Genomic DNA, 20,434 nt, shown 5'->3' on the forward strand with positions numbered 1-20,434 from the left:
AATACCAGTTGATTTTCAACTTGAGTTACAGTTTAACTTGTGGCCTTAGTAATTTGCTTGATGATTTTACTTTTTGATCAGTAATTACGTTTTCTTGTACATAAACGTCATACTAACTAAACAAAGATGCAGTACTCCACATGAGTGGGTCTTGACCTCACTTGTTCAGTCTGATACGTTATAGTACCTACTTGTTAAGTAAAAGTAGTTGTACGTTTTTGTTTGGTTTTCTTTTAGTGGTGGGAACAATTGTATTTTCAAAACATTTTTGGACTTGCCCCTCCTACCTCCTCCACCCCCATGCTGCTAAGCTATTATGGGATCTTATTTTAAAAGTCCTCAAACTTAATTTTTTTTTTTTTTAGCTAAGTTTATGTAGTTGGGTATTGGACAGTGAGATTGTCTCTGGATGCATTGTGGGTCTGACAGAGGAAGGACATGGACTGAAAAGCGTGTAGTACATATGGGACTACTTGCTGTGACATGTTCAGAGCTCCCATTGATAAGTATTCTGATCATGTAGATATTTGACAGGTAGTGGCAAATACATATGTCAGTCTTCAGCACATCAAACCATCAGACTCCTGGTTTTGTAGAAGAGGAGGATGTATTAGTACAGGTTATGTTTTGTCTTTGGAGTTCTTTCTTAGAAAATGGCAGAAAACCTTCTGGACTCTTTGCCTGCTTTACAGAGAATTTCTTGGAAGTTGGTGTTCTATGAGAGACAAATATAATTGCACTAGAATCTTTGTACAAAAAAAAAAAAAAAGGTATTGCCTGAATGTAATGGAATACAGAATTTAAAGGTTCTTTAGCTCTACAATTGTCTTGAGTAGAGCATTTGTCATTGTTTAAGGTCCAGCTATTCTGTTCAAGTCCCAAAGCGTGGGTAAAAACACTTTACAAAGTGTTGAGGGTATCTGCAGGATCAGAGAACATACTTTTTTCTGAAAGCAGAGTTTAAAACTTATTTGTAAGCAATCTTTAATGCCATCTTCAGGGGACAATTGAATCATAGTCAACACTTTAAAATTGTGTAGAGGGTATGGGTGTGTGTGGTGGTTCTGTGATACACCATCTAGTTTATAATTGTCTAGGAACATAGTCAGTTTTGTAGAGCAGACCAGGCATTACTACATCTTCCATATGGTGGTTTCACTTACAGAAGCCTACACAGCTGTGCTCCAAATTAGCTGTGCTAATCTGATTTCTTTCTGTGCTCAGACTAGTATATTCTCTGCAAGATCTGAACTTCAGTTCCTTTAAAATTAATTAGTGTTTGTATTGCACTTTGCAAATGTAAAGGTTAATACAAATGGTATGTGTTGATGATCTGTATTACACCCCATGTTGATTGGAGGGATGTAACAAGCGCTTGCCAACTGTTTTTCAACTCTTTCAGTTTACTGCAGAAACCCTTTAGTCTTGTCATCCATTTGCCTGCTAATTGTGGTAATTACCATGCAGCTTTATGAATCTTTATTTTTCCCAAACAATTTATGATTGTATTTAATGAAGACATTTTTCTTTTTCTTTAGAATGTCAAGCTGTCAGCTGAAGTAGAACCATTTATTCCTCAGAAGAAGGGTCCAGAAACACTAATGATCCCAATGGCGCTTCCTAATGACAGTGGAGGAATTAATGGCATGGAACCAACTCCTATCCCAAGCTACCTGATCACTTGCTATCCGTTTGTACAGGAGAACCAATCCAATAGGTAATAAGTGGTTGTGGTCTTCATGGAAGATGATCTACTTTTTGAATGAGTTTAAACTGTTCATGGACTTGAAAGGTTTCAGTGACTGTTGGCTGTATATTTGTTTTGTTCACTCTTTAATCTTTTGACCCCCTCATGTGTGAGGATGAACTTACTTTGCCCCCAGATGTCCTTTTACCTATTTCCTTCCCTCCCCTCTGCTTTTCTCTATTTTTAGTGTTTGCTACTTCTCTTTCCCTGACTATAGAGGTCTAGCACAAATCCTTCACAGTCACCCATTGTGCTTTTGCATTATCCAGAACAGTCAAGAGGTCTGTGTTTGAATCTCTGATACTGAAGCAAGGCTCCAGGTTTTTGAATTGGATCCTGCCATGGCAAAACTATGTGCAGCTGACACTCGCGCTGAATGTCACTGTATCCAGTTACCTCTGCATATTTCACGATATGCAATACAATTGAGTTACAAGACATTGAGTTTTGGAATTCTTGATTCTAGCCTAAATGTGGTGTTCACTGAATGTGCAACTTCAGTGTTATTTTCTTTATTGAAGGCACAAATGATTATTGCTGTTTGTTTCTGAAAATGTACCCAGTGTTTGCTTAGGACAGCACTTTAGTGCTGCTGGACTTGAACAAACAAAATCCTTTAGAAACTGTCTGTTTCAGGTATTTAAAGTTACCCTGAATCATTACTTCTCCTATTATTTCTCTAGTGTTTGTTCCTCCTCATTTTCTGTGTAGATGGCCTCCAGGTTCTCTTGGGGGTTTGAAGAGTTTTGGGTTCATAGTTTCCAAGGGGGTGGTCTTGTAGTGTGCTGTATCACAAACACAGAAGTCGTCTCCACACTTGGTTTCATTAGTGAGTTTGTAAATGCCAGATTTCATGTATGCACTTTCACAGGAATTTTGAACACAGATGAGTTTAATGTAATCCAGTAATTGGCCATGAGTTAACTAATGGAGGTTGTGATTCCACAGATCTGCTAGCTTAGGTTATATGTTTTCTGAAGTGATCAAATGATAATGGGTCTGAAGTACTTGTCAAAGGAAATGCCTGCATTTTAGTTCCATGTTTAGTACTAGAAATTTAGAGTTTATAGAAATACAAAATCAACAAAGATATTTATTGTGCACTTAAATGATTCATAAGCTCACATTATATTCACTTGGCATCTCTAAACAGTCCTAGTACATTTAGGTTCAGTCATTAAAAGGTGGGAGCTTATTAAACAAATGAGTTGTAATTATTTGGTTGGTTTGTTGTTTGTTTTTAAGGGCTTGGTAGAGTGAATTTCCTTGAGAGGGAAAAGCTTTCTGAGCAGTTATCTCTGCTTTGGATTTTTACAGACCGTTTCCATTGTACAACAATGACATCAGATGGCAGCAACCCAACCCAAATCCTGCAGGACCGTACCTTGCTTATCCTATAATATCTGCGCAGCCGCCTGTTTCTACAGAATATACATACTATCAGTTGATGCCAGCACCCTGTGCTCAGGTCATGGGTTTCTATCATCCTTTCCCTACCCCTTATTCTGCACCCTTTCAAACAGCAAATGCTGTAAATACAGTTACTACAGAATGCAGTGAGCGTCCCAGCCCATCGGGCCAGGTCTTTCCATTGTCCAGTCAGCGAAGCAGAAGCAGTAACAGGGGACCAGTCACACAAAAAGTAAGTCTGTTTGTAGTAGAACTATATAAAGAAATTATCTTTTCACAGGAAGCATGCATCTCATTTGAGCAAGAGCACATATGCCAGTAGTATTGAGAGGTGGTCAGAAAAAGGGGCTAGTCAAATTGTAGCAAAACTGTCTGCTGTGATATTTTGTGGTAGAATACTTCAAGTTTTTAGAGGCTGCAATTTTAACTTGTGAAACTTCCTTTAACTGCCTCTTTGCAGTTTGGCCTGAGCTTCAGGTTATTTCATTAAAGAACAAAGGAAAGTATACCTATGTTTTCTTTGCTTTTTTGATACTTTCTGGCAAACAGTTCATGCAGAAAGTACTGCGAAGAGGTTAAGAAGTCAAGTACTTTTATGACTACTTCTCTTAATCTCTTTACTTTAAACATACAACTTCTGTAGAGAGCATTAGAACTTTTAATTGCTTTGATTACAACTGTGAAGTTACTTCATATAACTTACGTGTCTGTGTGGCTAATCTTGTAAAACAGCAGCAGCAGTTACAGACGCACATAAAAAATAAACGTCCTCCAGTGAAAAATGTCGCCACTCAAAAGGAGACCAGCTCATCAGGTCCTGAGAACAGATCAAAGATTGTTTTGTTGGTTGATGCATCACAGCAAACAGGTAATTTCTTGTGTTCTGGCTGTACGAAATAACTAGAATTACATGCCATTTAACATACTTCCTGAAAGAAGGTGGACCTGGGTTTGATTGCAGATCAAAAACATAATGGAGGGAAGGTGTTGATGGTTGGAGAGACCTACTCAACATGTCACATTGTAACATTGCAGTGATTTGGTGGTACTGCCATGTTGAAAACAGACTCATTTTGAAGGAGTTGACTATTATTAATAGTGGTACCTAGACATAATTTGTTTAAATTCACTGCCGTTTTATCAAAAGGAAATTGTTGTCATGTGCAAAAACTTTTTGGCTGTTTCAGTTTCTTATGATGATGTGTAGTGGTCTTTTCATATCTTTCAACAATTTCTGTACAAACAATTTTGTATTCTTTCTTGCAGATTTTCCTTCAGATATAGCTAATAAGTCACTTTCTGAGAGCTCTTCTGCAATGCTGTGGAAATCAAAAGGCAGGCGCAGAAGAACATCTCACCCTGCTGCAGAGTCCTCTAGTGAACAGGGGGCAAGTGAAGCAGACATTGACAGTGACAGTGGCTACTGTAGTCCTAAGCATGGCAATAACCAGGCTGCAGCTGTGGCTTCAAGAAATGCAGATTCGTGTGCAATGAATGTATGTAGCCATAACTGAATAAGTTAGTTATATTTGTACCCTACAGACTACTAAACAATACTAAAAATTGGGTTTTCCTTTTCAGGTTGCAGACCCGTCGATAAATACAAGTAAGCATTGTCTTAACTGGTGAGCTGTTGGCTGGATCGCTTCTGTATTTTTCACTTTACATAGTGCTGGGAACCATCTCTTGATCTACTTCCAGCATGCTGCTGATCAGATGCTTGTCAAGATGTCTTTGATGTGATTTCTACCACCCTTGTTACTGGTTGAATGAACAAGTGTATAAGTAGCTACCGCTATTGATTCCATAGAATCATGGCATGGCTTAAAGTCAGAAGGGACCTTTGAAGATCATCTTGTTCCAACCCACCTGCCCACGGTTAGGGACACCTCCTACTAAACCAGGCTGCTCAAAGCCTCATCCAGCATGGTCTTAACAACAGCTGACTTGCTTTAAAGGATTAGAAAAGCCCAAAACTCCAATGGAAGCATTCAGACAAAGCTATGACTGTTACATTTTGTCCTCAAGCTTCCTTATGCTTTTGGACTGAGCTTCTAACTGGGTAGTAATAGAGCCAAACAGTTCTCATTCTCAATAAGAGAAGTGCTGATAATTTCTTAAAAGCTTTAAGGAGTGCTGTAATGTAAACAAGTGTTTTTATTAGTCTGGTAATAGTGGATACCACTAATGGCTGTTAGTTGCTGGTATGGCTGTGAACCTGAGATTTCTGTTGACTGCTTTTCCAGTTATTGGCAATTTGTCTGTCATCTGGTTCTTCCATAAAGGCAGTGCTTCTAGAATGTAGAAATAGCTGCAGAAGTAAATGCCAGAGGAAGAGAAAAAGTCTTTCTCAGAGAACTTTACCAAAATTGTGTTCCTGGCTCTGGTGGCATGGGTATCATCATGACAGATTTTGTTCTAATTAATCTTTTCATATGTGGCACTTCTCTTTCAGCTGGTGTAAATTGGACTAATGTAAATTCTCAGGCAACTCAAAAAAAACCTTGGATTGAAAAAACTCAGACATTTTCTAGAGGTGGAAGACAAGCTGAACAAAGAAATAGCTCACAGGTATGTTGTTAATGGTTCTAAAACTTAAGTATTCTGGTTCATGTAACATATGAAAATAACATTTAATGAATATTTCAAACAGTGAATGTAAAGTGTAGAAACATAGTCTAGAAGTCAATTTACATTTCTATCTTGTATGTTGAGCTAGCACTGTATCATACATGTATATACATATAAAAGTGTGTGTGTCTGTATATCTATTCATGTTTTTGGCAATCTTCTGCCTATAGCCTATTCTTTATCTACCTAGGAAGAACATTTGATACATGAAGGAACTTGTGAAATGAAGACAGTATGGCTGTAGAAAAGTTAGTTTAATTTTTGATCCACTCACACTTCAGGGGAACAAAAAAAAAATAACACCAAACTTTCTAGAGAAGGATTCTGATGTGATGGTAAACTAGAGCCCTCTGTTCTCACTCCTGATGTCCTTGGAAGTTTCTTTATGAAATTTATATTTGCATACCATTTTAAAAGCATTTTTATTAGTAAAACGAATTAAATTGGGTTTATGCTGGATCTTGAACAATCTTGAAGTTTCTGTGAAACTTCCTCCGAGTGGAACAGGATTTCTGTAATCAGTATGTGGGGGAAGGTGGCCTTCCTATTAATTCTGTTGCAGATTGGGTTGCAGAGGAGGCTAAAACATCTCCTTTTGCTTTAACACAGGCTTCGCTTTAATTCAGTTGTTGCAGACAAGAACAGCTGAGTTTGAAGTGGGAGCTTTATCTTAGACATACATGTATGCACAGATAATATGTGAGCTAGCTTGCCCTGTTTAGCTGTTTAAATGGAACTGTTAGTCTTCCCATTTTGGTATCTAGCGGTTTATTACATGAAGAAGGTCATTGATCCTTGTATCTGGTGGTGTAGCAGTTCTGAGGCAAATTGGAGGCTTTTAGAAGCCACTGTGGTTTATGACATTCAGAGAATAGGAATAACCACATTTCCTTTCATAGTTCAGACTAAATTTGGCCATTATTTTAGAGATTTTAAAACAAAGCTGGCACAAGGAGTTTTAAATGAGGTTTTCCCAGCCAAATTCACTGTTCCTCAAGGCAGAATTGTCCTAGGAACTATTTTCCTTTGAAACTAAATTTGTACCAGGTCTGCAAGAAATTCTTGAGAACTCTATTAGTGTGAGAGATCCAAATTTCAGATTCAAATTGTGCTTTGCTTTCAGCCAGCCAGTCTTGCATATGGGTTTCTACTAATGATTCACATAGTGTTTCTATCAGTATACTGAGGTCTCCGGTAGAGCTCTGTGCATTGTCATAAAACACTGAAATAATTGCAGTGACTGGTTGCAGAAAATTACATAGTGAGAGAAAGTTCTTTGATCATGGTTACAGATAGTTCCTGAGGGTTTGTATCAGTTACGTAGTCACCAGCAGCTTTTCTTGTTCTCTTTGTGTTCAGCCAAAAGGATCCTACTTCTTAAAATTAGAAATTTAGGGGTGAATATATAGAGATATTGTATTTGGCTTGGAGGGGGAATAATCTGATCCTGCTTGGGGAGTACATCTGTACAGGTTTTTAAAACAACCCAAACCCCCAAACAAACAAAACCACAACCTCAAACACCACCCTCCTGCAACCAACCAGCAGCTCCCACCAGCACAAACCAAAATATAGTTCATTAAATCTAATTCTGTGAAAGCTGTACTTTCACAGTTGCTGGTGAGCAGACATGAGAGTGCACACACATCTTGGGAAAACTGGAATTGCAAAGTGCCAATCACACTTGTACTTTTTAGTCCAGTTTCAGGTGCAGAGACCACAGCACTTCTTCGGAAAGAAGGCAGAATTTGCAGAAACGACATGACAAACCTTTAGCTACAAGTCAGTCAAGCAGAACAGAGCAGAGTCCTGAGCCTCTGTATTTTGAGGTAGTGTTATATGAAAACTTGGTTCTGTATAGTCACTCAAATTGTTGGAATAAGTGACATACTCAACGGGGATAAGTCGAAAAACATCTGACTCCAGAGGTGTACAGCATAATGCACTACCTTTATCATACAATGTTTTCTTTTATGTATGTACCAAGGCTTGTATTAGGTGTTGTGGAAAGTAAAAATTTAGAACTATTCATGACTGACAAATTAGATGAGCAAATTTCCAGTAACTGGTTCTGCTCATGTGCAAATAAATTACTGTGTTCTCTCTTGCCTGTTTGTAACTGGATTTCATGAGTATAAAACATTAATAAATTGTTCTTTTTTTTTTGCAAAAGATTATTTGGCTAAGGGAAGGCTTTGTTAATTTTTCATTGTTTTCTCTTTGTGTCACTGTTAAATCCTTCTAGCTTTTGTAGGACTTCAGAGTTCAGTTCATTCTTTTTAGCTTCAGATATTTCAGTTGGTGGTACTTTTATGACTTTTGGTTCTGTTCTGTTCAATCTTAATTTGTATATTGTGTAGGATGAAGAAGAATTTCCAGAGCTAAATAGTGACAACAGCAGTAGCAAAAGTAATAACATCCAGCAAAAGATTTCACCCAAAGTAGTAAGTAATTACTTCATTTTTGCAAAGCATTTACAAATTTTTTCCTGAGAGTACTTGGTCTGTCTTTTTTCTCTTAGGGTATATATGTTACTAGTTCTGGATGCTGAAGAAATGCCACTTAAGTGGTGCAAAGAACCCATCTTAACAAAGACTGATGGATTTTTGTCCACTAATGAGGTGGTTAGCAAGTAAAATTGTAAGATACATAGGACAGACTCTTAAATCATAGACTATCCCAAATTAGAATTCTGAGGATTGAGTCCAACTCCAAACTTCTGTCGTACTGATGGATTCTAATGAGCTTTGTGCTTTTTGGAGTCCCATGATAAATTTTGGGTGAGCAGGAGATGAAACAGGACTCTTGAGACAAAAATGAATTTTGTGTATTTATGGTATTACTTAATCTGACTGCTTTCCAGGAAATAAAGCCCTATCTGATATCTTCATGGGGGATGAGAACATTCTTTATGTAGCAATCAGACTGGAAAAATCTTCTGAAATCATAGTTGGAGATAGACAGAATTGTTTCCCATACAAAAATAAAATACCTTAATTTTTTCTAGTTTTATTGATGTAATATGTCATCTAGCTGTATTTAATTGGGATGTCACACTGACCTAAGTAATGGTTCAGTTGGTCTCTGGAGTGGTCTTTAATTGTGGGGTTTTTTGCACTTTGTTTAAAATCCTAGTTGGATGACTTACCAGAGAATTCTCCAATCAATATAGTCCAAACTCCCATTCCCATTACAACCTCTGTACCAAAGCGTGCAAAGAGTCAGAAGAAGAAGGCCCTGGCGGCAGCACTTGCAACAGCTCAAGAGTATTCAGAGATAAGCATGGAACAGAAAAAACTTCAAGTGTGTAGCTCAACTCCCCACTCCCCACTAAAGAGGTGTTGCTCCTCCTTACAATGGCAAGAATCTCTTTGCCTGCAGAACATTCTTTGCACTGTTTCTTTGCATTTATCAGCATGTGATGTTCCTGTTACAGGAGGCTCTATCAAAAGCAGCTGGGAAGAAGAGCAAGACCCCTGTTCAGTTAGATTTGGGTGACATGTTAGCAGCTCTTGAAAAGCAACAGCAAGCAATGAAAGCTCGGCAGATCACCAACACCAGGCCTCTCTCGTACACAGGTACCTCTCACCTGCTTGATTATTACTAAATGCCTTTTGTGGCACTATACATGAGTGTTAGGAGCATCTTAAACACGCTTTCTTTCTGTCAAGTCTTAGGTTTTGAATACAAACATGATAACCTGGGAACAGTTTCTTAATGCATTTCTTGAAAAATTCACCTGTGCTATTTTTCTCCAAGCTGCAGTACACAGTCCACATAGAACTGAGATCAGACTTCTCTTGAAAGGCCTACTGCTTAAAACTTGGGATTCCTGTCTTAAGAGTAATTCAGTGCTGGAATGAATATGTGAAAAGAATGGTACTAAGTCAAACCAAACCTACTACAGATTTTACAGAATTCTTTGAACGAAGCTTAGAGAGGTTAATTGTGGCTATGATGCAGAGGGATAATCTCCTGGATATTCTTCCTGCCTCTGCTGACACAATTTTGGGGCCTCCTGACCCAAGGCTTTCTCATACTTAAGTTTTTCTTACACCATTCATCACATCCATCATGATTTTACTGTCCATAAAGTCCAGTGGCATTGAATTCTAACCTTACTACTTTGTGTGGAGAAGCTCTTACAGATTTACAGGCTCATTAAGGTTGGAAAAGACCTCTAAGATCAGTCTGACAGTCAACCTGACATTACTATACCCACTAAACCATATCCTGAAGTACTGTGTCTACATATTTTATGAATCCCTCCAGGGATGGTGACTCCACTGCTTTGCTGGGTAGCCTGTTCCTAATCTAAACCTCCCTTGGCCTATCTTGAGGCCATTTCCTCTTGTCCTATCACTAGCTACTTGTGAGAAGAGACTGGCTCTCCCCCTCACTATAACCTCCTTTCAAAGACTTCTAGAGAGTAATAAAATCTCGCTTTAGTCTCCTTTTCTCCAGACTAAACAATCCCAGTTCCCTCAGCTGCTCCTCATAAGACTTTTCTCTAGATCCTTCACCAGCTTTGTTGCCCTTCTCTGGACATGTTCCAGCAACTCAATGTCTTTCTTGTAGTGAGGGGCCTAAAACAGAACACAATATTTGAGGTGTGGCCTCACCAGTGTTAACTGCAGTGGCACAATCACTTACCTTTTTCCTTCTACTGTGCTTTTTTGGGGATGGGGTCAGGAGTGTAGGGGGTTTTGTTTGTGGATTTTTTTTTTTTTTTTGGTCCCACTCAATATTTTGTTTGCTCAGTCTTTTGCAATATAAAAGCAATGAAAGCTATCATTCCCTTCTCTCCTCTTCTGTAACACTCAGAGGTCTGTCATCCTTTCTGGTCTGAACAAGAGTCTTAGTCTAGTTAGTTATTCCATTGTGGAAGCATGTCTTTTCCAATAGCCTGTATCACGTTCTCTGTGCCGCCTTGTAGTTCTACTGTATCTTCTTGGAAAATAAGATCAGACAGTATTTAGTACCATCATGAATGTGTGCAGTGACTTAACTCTTCTTTTGTTCTCTTTGTCAACAGTTAACATTAAATCAGCTTTTCTTAATGCTTGCTGCTGAATACAGAACTGACATTCTTGTAGTTACCTGGTACAACCCATAAGTCTCATTCCTGAGCAGTAGGATGTAGCCTGGAGTCCATTGTTACGCACATAGTTACCGTTCTCCTGCTTCTGTGGCGTTTCATTTACCTGCTTTGAGTTTCAGCTGTGTTCAAACATTAATTCAAGTTGGCAAGGTTATATCAAACACAGCTCAGCAAAGAATGGTTGCCATTTCCATTGGAGACTGCATTATTCTTTCTTGCAGATGATACTTAGTACCACATGTAGTTTTCTCATCTGTTTTGTCCTGTCAATTAATCAAATCTTTGACAACTAAAAACGTTTGAATAAATATTTGCAACTTACTTTACTGTTACCATCCTACTAATAAAGCTACATGCAGTCATTTGGGAGACATGCCTTACTAGTATTAAAATAACTTGTTTTCTGGAATCCATAGCTTCCTAAAATGTGAGGTTAAGTTAAAGAAAGCTTAAAAACATCTGGAAGCAACAATATCTGATGATGTGATTTTTCCTGTCATTACGAACTGGTTTCTTTTTCCAAGGAAGGAAAATGTACTTTGAGAATTCATCAGTGGAAATTCTGAAAACAGTGTTGTAATAAAGCTGACATGTCCTCTGGTAAAACTAATATCTATCTTGTATTTAGTTGGCAGTGCTGCTCCCTTTCATACCAAAGAATCTGCCAACAGAAAGTCCTTAACAAAGGGACAGCCGTCTATGGGTTGCCTTAATCCTTTGGATTCAACTGCCCCGAAAGTGAAAAGAGGAAAAGAGAGAGAGATTGCAAAACTGAAACGCCCTACAGCACTTAAAAAGGTAAACATGTCAACCCTGGAGTTTCTTGATCCATACTCATACTTCCAAAAGTTGGTATTTTCTTACTTAAGGCTAGTGAGCATGAGCATGGAGTGAGAAGGTATGAGAGTCAGAAGTTTCTGGCTCTAGTTACTGTTACAGTGATGTCTAGTGCTTTGGATCTAGGCATGTAACATAGCTTCTGTGCTCCTATCATCAGTTGAAGGTGATAGAAATAAATCCTTGCAGTCTGTATTGAGATATTTAAGCACTAGAATCACAGAACATTGGGGGTTGGAAGGGACCTCTAGAGATTGAGTCCCACCTCCCTGCCGAAGCCTAGGGCAAGGCACACAGAAATGCATCCAGGCAGGTTTTGAAAGTCTCCAGAATGGGAGGCTCCACAACATCTCTGGACAGCTAGTTCCAGTGCTCCATCACCCTCACCATAAAGAAGTGCCCCCTGGTGTTGAAGAACACAGGCAGTTTCACTAGCTTGCACTTGTTCCTTATCCTATCACTGGGCACCATTGAAAAGAGACTGGCACCTTCATCGTGACACCCACCCCTCAGATGTTTAGAGTTATTAAGGCGGCTGAGAGGGGATCTTATTTTCTCAAGACTAAACAGACACAGCTCTCTGTCTTCATAGGAGAGATACTCAAGTTGTGCAGTCATCATAGCTGTCTGTTGAACTCTATCCAGCAGATCCCTCACTCTTGAACTGGGGAGCCCAGAACTGACACAGTATTCCAGGTGGGGTCTCACCAGGGCAGAGAAGAGGGGGAGGAGAGCCTCTCAAAGCCTTCTAGACTCGCATTGCTTGGGAAAACCTGCATGGTTTTTCATGTTATTGAGTCGTAGTCAGCAGTGCAGTGTAGTATGCTAACTTTTCATTTTATGGCTTTTTGTTTCAGAGATGGATGTAGAACTTAAGTAAAGCCACCATTTTTAACAGAGTAAATTTAGACATCATTGGTTGTATGTAACTATGTGCACCCGAAGTAGATAGGTATGGAAATCAGAAGGTAAATTTTACAAAGCCCTAAAAAAGGTAGTGTGAAACCCTTCTCAAAACAAGAATTTCACAAGTCACCTGTACTCAATGCACCACATGGCTTGTCAAAATCCCCAGGGAGAAACTGGTGCAGAGTGCAGTGTTTGTACAGAGATTGGCCTTGACTAAGCTGCCTGTTTTGTTGGTGTTTTGTTTTTCTTTACTTCATTCTTTCCCAGGAATTTCTTTTCTGACTTACCTGCTTGAGTTAGAGAAATTCCCAGCTTCACAGTTCAGGAAAGTTTTCTAACCTATTTGTTGTCAATGGCTTTGTTCTTACCATAGTGATACCAATATATCTGTGGGTACTTACCTTTGACCTTTATAGCCATCATTCTCTAGTTGTGATGCCTCACACAGATGACTAGTATTCTTATATAAGGTGTTGTGTTGGGTTTTTTCTTTAAAGGATGACAATGAGGAATTACTGTTATGTATCAGAAGCCATGATAGTATTTGATACTTAAACTTTTTAAAGCTCTAGTTAAGTAGAAGTGTGAGTATTGAGTATGCCCTCTGTAAAATGCTGGAATGAAACACTCTTTCTGATTGAAGAGGAACCTGGAATGAATTCAGAGTTTTCTATCCTTTCATGAGTAGGGAGGTTCCAAACAACTCAGCTGAACTTACCTTGTGTTATTTCAATCAAACAGACATTTTAATGAGCATCTCCAACTTTCAGGTGCTGATAACTGTTGGTTTTGTTCCCAGATTATTTTGAAAGAGAGAGAAGAGAAGAAAGGCCGTTTATCAGCTGATCATAGCCTGTTGGGATCTGAGGAACAGAAAGAGGTCCATATAAACTTGACTGCTGATCAGTCTCAGGAGCTGGCCTCTCAAGAGGGTTGGTGTCTCTCTAGTCCCTCTTCCTTCTTAAGTTTGTACTGATGTGATTATTTTAATATTTTTGTCTTTCTCTTTCTATGCAGCACAGTTTATTCATGCTATCTTCTGACTTTCTCAACATTATGAAATACTGCAAATGGGAACCTCCTAAAACATCTTGTCTGTCCCTCAGTTGTGGAAGGCTCAGACAGTATGGGTTCTAAGCACATAATCTCCATACAGCCTTTTAATTGATTTCTCTTGAGTGGATGCTCCCAGCACGTGCCAGAGCTGACAGCATTTTAGATTAGCAGACAAAATGTGACATGTTATCAACCCATTCCATGTTGATCATGGTGCTTTTTGAAGATTAACATATTGGAAATCTTCCAAACACAGAAATTGCAAACTGCAAATAAGGTTTTCCAGTTTGTTAAACACTCAGTCAATTGCAGTGTCTGAACTGTTGATTTGCAGGGTGGGCCTGACCCATTGGGAAACTCCAAAGAACTTTCAGTGTCTTTGTGTTTGGGGTGAGGGAGTGGGAAGCAAAGAGGTGTCTATCAAGATGACAGATGTACTGCATCAGAACTTCTTTTGACTGACTTCCCTTGACTGAAGTGTGAAAGTCTTAAATATTCTAGGACTAAGTTAGTTGAATGCTGAAAGAAGTTGTAGCAGTTAAACATGTTTTCCCTTTCTGTTCTCTCTCTTTCCCAAACGAAGCTTTGGATACATTTTTATAACTATTCAAATCTGTGTATTTACCCAAAGTATACTGAGTGTTGGGTATGTGCTTGTTTTCTTTTGTCCCTCAATTTTCCTCCAGGGAAGAATACTGTTTAGTATTTTGAGTGCAGCTTGGAATAAGTAAGAGTGATACATAACAAGTGCTGTTTCTTTAGTGTGAAAAGGTATTTGCATGTTATAATGTTTCAAAATTGTCTTTCAGAAACTGGCCTAAGTATGCCTAGTGATACTTCACTTTCACCAGCAAGTCAGAATTCTCCATACTGCATGACCCCAGTGTCACAGGGTTCACCTGCTAGTTCTGGAATAGGCAGTCCAATGGCTTCTTCTGCAATAACAAAAATTCACAGCAAGAGATTTAGAGAGTAAGTTCTGCATTACTGATATAAATTCAAGGCTTCTCCTTAAGTCCCCTCCATTGGATAGGTTTAGTGGATTTAGCTTAACAAATGAGCTACCTTTTCCTTAATAGGTGCTTCTGCAAGTTGTTTGGTTTTGTTTGGGGGTTTTTGCTACAGATGAGTTGCTCTGTGTGTGTGTTTATCTACATGTATGCACTTTGGACTTTCTTTGGTCCCTGCAACGAATAACCTAGGTAGAAGTATTCTATGAAATTGGATTTTTAAATGAGTGACATGTACAGTTTGGATGGAAGAGAAGGAATACTTACAAATGCTGAAAATACTGTAATGTCACTGCCTTAATACATAGTTAGGTTTTCTTACTAATGTTTTTATAGAGTACTATATTACAGAAAAGACTAGTTGCTTGTGGCACCTATTAGAATATTTCTTCTGTGTTTTTTAGTAGTCTTTCTGACTTGTTGAGGTGAAGTATGTTACTGGAAATATAATAATTTTCAAGATGTATTTTTAACTTAGAGTATACAGTCTTATTTAAAAATCCTTTTAATATCAGTTTCATAACTGTTCTAAGAAGGTACAACTACTTTTCTTTGGTAAAAGAATGGACTGTGAAAGGGTGTTGGTTATGCTTTAATGCCAATATTTTGGTTGTTTTCTTTTTTTCCAAATTGACAGATACTGTAACCAAGTTCTAAGTAAAGAAATAGATGAATGTGTAACTCTCTTACTGCAAGAGCTTGTCAGCTTCCAGGAACGGATTTATCAAAAGGATCCCATGAGAGCTAAAGCAAGGAGAAGGCTGGTGATGGGCTTGCGTGAGGTCACTAAGCACATGAAACTGAACAAGATCAAGTGTGTCATCATATCTCCCAACTGTGAGAAAATACAGTCAAAAGGTATAAGGGATAAAACAAGTGGTGCACTTTGACTGTTTACAGTTTTCTTGTGCTGGGTAGCAAGGTTAAGCCTTTATTTTTAGTTACTATGCATGATGTAATATTTCCGCAATCACTTGCAGAATGTGGAGGATAACTGCCACTCCACAAAGATTCTCTTCTAGTCTGCTCCAGTCTTGTTCACAAGGGGCGAATTGGTTAGTTGGCCAATCAGCAAATTTTAAGAGGCTTCCTGAGGTACAAAAAGAGCAAAGCTCTGCTCCAGAAAGGTACTGTGAAAAGTTCTGGTTCCGTTTGTGTGCAGGACTAATAGAGAATGCAGAGCATTGCCTTGATCTATACTCACTCATAACTGAGATGTGTAGCTTCCTCTTCTGCAGGATTGTGTGTATGGATATTTTACTAATTACAATGGTATAGTTTTGTATTGCACTGTACCATGACTTGAACTAACTAAGTATCTATTTAACATTGCTTTCTTTAAGGTGGACTAGATGAAGCTCTTTATAATGTAATAGCCATGGCACGGGAACAGGAAATCCCTTTTGTCTTTGCACTTGGGCGTAAAGCTCTTGGCCGCTGTGTGAACAAGCTGGTTCCTGTTAGTGTGGTGGGCATCTTCAACTACTCGGGTGCTGAGGTGAGCAATTCCATTCACATAAACTGCCTAAGTAAACAATTATGTTCCTCATAGCTAAGTGCTGGTTTACATTAGAGCTCACTCAACTAATATGCATCAGGTCCTGACCTGATCTTTATTAGGGTGTGAGACTTTCTTCAGTATTGGCAGAACTGAGAGCATTACATCAAAACACTTGGGCAATGTCCCTGTAGCTTTTCAATGGACTTAAATGCCATCTAAAATTCTCTGCAAGCCTTAAGATCCTGAGAAAAACAGTATCTGAAAGTCAGTGCATCTCCAAGTTGTGTAAATAGGGTAATATTTTTAATTAATGCAGAGAAGAGTTAACTTTTAACGTGGAAGTAAAGGTATTTGGTGTTAATAAGTTTAAGGCTCGCTGTGTGGTGTAATTTTGACTAAAAGGAGTAGTTTAAAGTGAAAATTGTTAGCGAGTAGTACTGACTATAAAAACTACCTTCATACTTAGGACCTATTTAATAAGCTGGTATCGCTTACTGAAGAGGCCAGAAAAGCATACAGAGATATGGTTGCTGCAATGGAACAGGAGCAGGCAGAAGAAGCCTTGAAGAATGTCAAGAAGGCACCCCATCATATGGGTCATTCTCGTAACCCCTCTGCAGCAAGTGCTATCTCATTCTGTAGTGTTATCTCTGAACCCATATCTGAAGTGAATGAGAAAGAATATGGTAAGTGTTTAAAAGTTTTGTACTAGAAGCTGGAATTTTCCCAGTGCCAATAATAGCAAAATGTAGCTAAACCCAGTGATTCATCATAACTTGCAGCGTTCTACATTTTTCAGAGATAAAGGAACATTAGTTAGCCTTCAGGTAGTTTTGGAACTTGTTTTTAATTCCCCAAAATTGTATCAAAAGTGATTGCTGATCCTCAGAAGTATTAATTATTTCCAATCAGTGGAGGTGGCTTCTCCAGTTTTACTGGACTGGTACCAAACACAGAACTGGTTATATGATTGAGGAAGAACTGATGACAGAGGGTAGGAACTCATTTATTGAGGTCTCTGAAGATAAGACATGTAGCTTACATTTTTAAATTTGAGATGACAGGGAATGATTCCAGTATGAGCAAAAGCCCAAATTTATTTGTGGTAGCTTAAGACCAGATTACAAAGGAGACAAAAGAAAAAACGCTTACTTGAAGTCAGAAGACTTCTTTTTCTCTCTTACTGAATTAAAGATTATTCTCTTTTTTTTTTTAGTTAGTTTGTGATGTCCTGAACTTGCTTCATTTGTTTTAAGGACTTTTCGAAAAAGGTTTAACAAGTAACTTAATATTGAGGCAACTTTCTGCTTTTAAGTTATACTTGAAAGTAATCTCTTTGAACTCGCTGTTACATCTGCTGCTTCCACAGTTTGTGCAGGAAACCAAATGCACAAACTTACAGAAAGTTGAAATACCTGCTTTAGGATACTGTGAAGGCCCAAGGTTATTCACAGCTCTGTTGTCTCTCCCGTCTGTCCCATCTATCGACAGTACAAAGGGGAATGGTTTTAAGCTGAGGAAAAGCAGGTTCAGACTGGATCTTAGGAAGAAGTTCTTCAGTATGAAGGTGGTGAGACTGCAATAGGCTGCCCAGGGATGTTGTGGATGCCTCCTCCCTGAAGGTGTTCAGTGCCAGGCTAGATGAGGCCTTTAGCAGCCAAGTCGAGAGGCGTTCCTGCCCATGGTAGGGAGGTTGGAGTAGATGATCTCTAAGGTCCCTTCCAACCTAAGCCATTCTATGATCATCTATGATCTTCCTTCTTTTTTCTAGTTGAAAATTTTCTAGCAAGCACAGACTACTAGAATTGCTAGATCTTATTGCTGTTTAAACAGTTCTTGCATGTTCACAAGAAATATTTTTATATAGAAATAATTAATATTTCCTACTTAAACTTCTTTTGAAATTTGTAGAAACAAACTGGAGAAGTATGGTGGAAACATCTGATGGGTTGGAAACCTCTGAAAATGAGAGAGAATCCTCATGTAAGACTGCGGTACCAGAAAAAGCTGGCAATGGTCAGATAGAAAAAGCCACTGTTAATAAACCACCACCTCTGGCTACACCTGGCACTACCTCAGCAACAAATCATGGAAAATCCACACCAGGTGACAAAGATGAGGTGAAACCAGATGACAATCTGGAGTGGGCCTCACAGCAGAGTACAGAAACAGGGTCACTGGATGGCAGCTGCCGAGATCTTTTGAATTCCTCCATGACCAGTACCACAAGTACTCTTGTACCAGGAATGTTAGAAGAGGAGGAGGAGGAGGAGGATGATGATGATGAGGATTATGCTCATGAACCCATTTCTGTAGAGGTTCAGCTTAATAGCAGAATTGAGTCTTGGGTTTCAGAGACACAGAGAACTATGGAGACTCTTCAGCTTGGGAAGACCCTTAGTGGTGCTGAAGAAGACAATGCAGAACAAAGTGAAGAGGAAGAAATGGAGACTTCTGAGCAGGCCGATCCAGCCACTGACGGTGAGGAATGGACAAATGATAAGCATGCAAGCAGCACTCAACATAAACCCACCATCTGCAGTTCTTTGAACAAAGAACACACAGACACCATCTATATGCCGTAAGAAAAAGCAGGAACTCAGGAACTTTTTAGCAATTGTACTAAAACTAACTGTTGTAAAGGTTTGCAGCCCTTATTTCCTATGTTTCATCTCAGCATTTTGCACTGTTAAACATTTAATGTATTTAATTCACAACAATATTTTTGTAGCTCTTACTTTGATTCAAAACCTAGCTTAGCTTTCAGTCATTTTCTATTTCCCAGAATAGAAACTGTGGAAAATTTTGTTAGTAATTATTCATTTGGTCTTTTGTAAAAGGAAACACCTTGTAACTGACCAGCTTTAAGCAAAAATCTCTTAGGATGTGACTATTGAGCTCATTTTCAAACAGATAATCTACGTTAAGACTGACAAATGACCAGCTCTTTATGTTGGTGTTGTGGTGTTATGCCAGGCACATCAGCATATCCAGCCACAATGTTCTAGTTCTGTCTGGAGGTAAAAGCAGAATTTTGTGTCTCTTTAAAGAAAAGCTGGAGAAACCCATTTGCGGTCTTAATAAGTAAGTAGTAGAGAAATCTGCGAGGTTCTTATGCTTTTTAGTTGGTCTCAGCAAATGCATCATTAAAAAGCTGCTGATAGTTGAGATGGTTACAATAAGCTACAACAGCTTTGATTCCAGAAAAACTTTAAACCAGAGGGAAATACTGCAGAAAAAAACAACACCTAACTAACAGGAAAGAAAACAAAAATTCCCCATGCTCTCCAGTTGCTGTCTGCCAAACCACACTACATGATTCATTAACCATAATCCCTATCCAGGGCTTCTAGTAAACAGATGACTTGCTCTTTCTCCTGTCACTTACCTCAGGAATGCTGTTTTGCATATTGTCATCTACGTAACATTGCAAAAAAAACCCTAAGAATATCCTTTAACAGCAAAGAATTCCACGGTGGCTCAGTGCATCACATGTTCATCTGTACACTTTGATCCTGGTCACCTTTGTGCTGAGTTCAAGCTGTATTTTGACAGTTCTTGCTCAAAACGTGACCTCTCTGTCTGTTCTCACAGTTGTAGCAGCTTTAGAAGTTGACCTCTAGAGTAGAAAAGGAGGTAATTATTCCAAGTAAAGAGGAAGTGCCCAGAGCATGGGGAGGTATTTCAGTGGTTCAGAGGCAGAAGAAAAAGAAATCTATTCCCCCCCCGGAAACATACACGTTGCTGGAGGATTGGTCCATGTTTTGTTCTGAATATTGAAGTGAAATCCACTAACCAATGAAGAATTAACTTCAAACTGAAGATGGAGCACATGTCTAAACCTGGTGTGTCTGACGAGTCTACTTTCCATCTTTGCCGTATACTAGCAAGGGGTGTACTGAAACTGCCAGCAACAGGAGTTGCATCACAAGAGCAGCCAAAGAGTAACTCACATGAATAACACTTTTACAGCAAACAGTTGGCTCTTTTAATTCCACTTCACTTTTCTTGATCACTTTATCAGAATGCCTAAAAACCCTCTGGGAAGGCTGAAAGCCACAAGAAATCGATAACTTGGGTATTTAGCCCACACTTACTAATATGGGACCAAGGCTTATAGTGCTTACTAGGGAAGCTGGCATTTTAAGTTGCACTGGGAAAAGATGACTCCAGGTTTAGAAATCATCTACCCCTGGGTATTTTGGATGCTAATGAGAATACTAGAAACTGTG

The 20,434-nt window shown here is 38.9% G+C and overlaps 1 protein-coding gene across 1 annotated transcript in view; it reads left to right on the forward strand.

Annotated features, from left to right (window-relative positions):
- The window catches only part of SECISBP2L (SECIS binding protein 2 like), a 28,910-nt gene extending 9,250 nt beyond the window's left edge, over positions 1–19,660 (forward strand). Inside the window, exons 2-18 of the mRNA XM_009897254.2 lie at positions 1,539–1,717; positions 3,065–3,389; positions 3,890–4,025; positions 4,424–4,653; positions 4,739–4,763; positions 5,613–5,728; positions 7,486–7,617; positions 8,149–8,232; positions 8,924–9,091; positions 9,225–9,366; positions 11,518–11,687; positions 13,435–13,567; positions 14,501–14,663; positions 15,339–15,559; positions 16,045–16,199; positions 16,669–16,888; positions 18,114–19,660. Coding sequence (XP_009895556.2) covers positions 1,539–1,717; positions 3,065–3,389; positions 3,890–4,025; positions 4,424–4,653; positions 4,739–4,763; positions 5,613–5,728; positions 7,486–7,617; positions 8,149–8,232; positions 8,924–9,091; positions 9,225–9,366; positions 11,518–11,687; positions 13,435–13,567; positions 14,501–14,663; positions 15,339–15,559; positions 16,045–16,199; positions 16,669–16,888; positions 18,114–18,787 — 3,273 coding nt within the window. The 3' untranslated portion in view covers positions 18,788–19,660. The remainder of the gene's footprint in view (positions 1–1,538; positions 1,718–3,064; positions 3,390–3,889; positions 4,026–4,423; positions 4,654–4,738; positions 4,764–5,612; positions 5,729–7,485; positions 7,618–8,148; positions 8,233–8,923; positions 9,092–9,224; positions 9,367–11,517; positions 11,688–13,434; positions 13,568–14,500; positions 14,664–15,338; positions 15,560–16,044; positions 16,200–16,668; positions 16,889–18,113) is intronic.
- The last annotated feature ends 774 nt before the right edge of the window (positions 19,661–20,434 follow it).

This window comes from Dryobates pubescens, chromosome 17 (genome assembly GCF_014839835.1).
Source record: "Dryobates pubescens isolate bDryPub1 chromosome 17, bDryPub1.pri, whole genome shotgun sequence".
NCBI lineage: Eukaryota > Metazoa > Chordata > Aves > Piciformes > Picidae > Dryobates > Dryobates pubescens.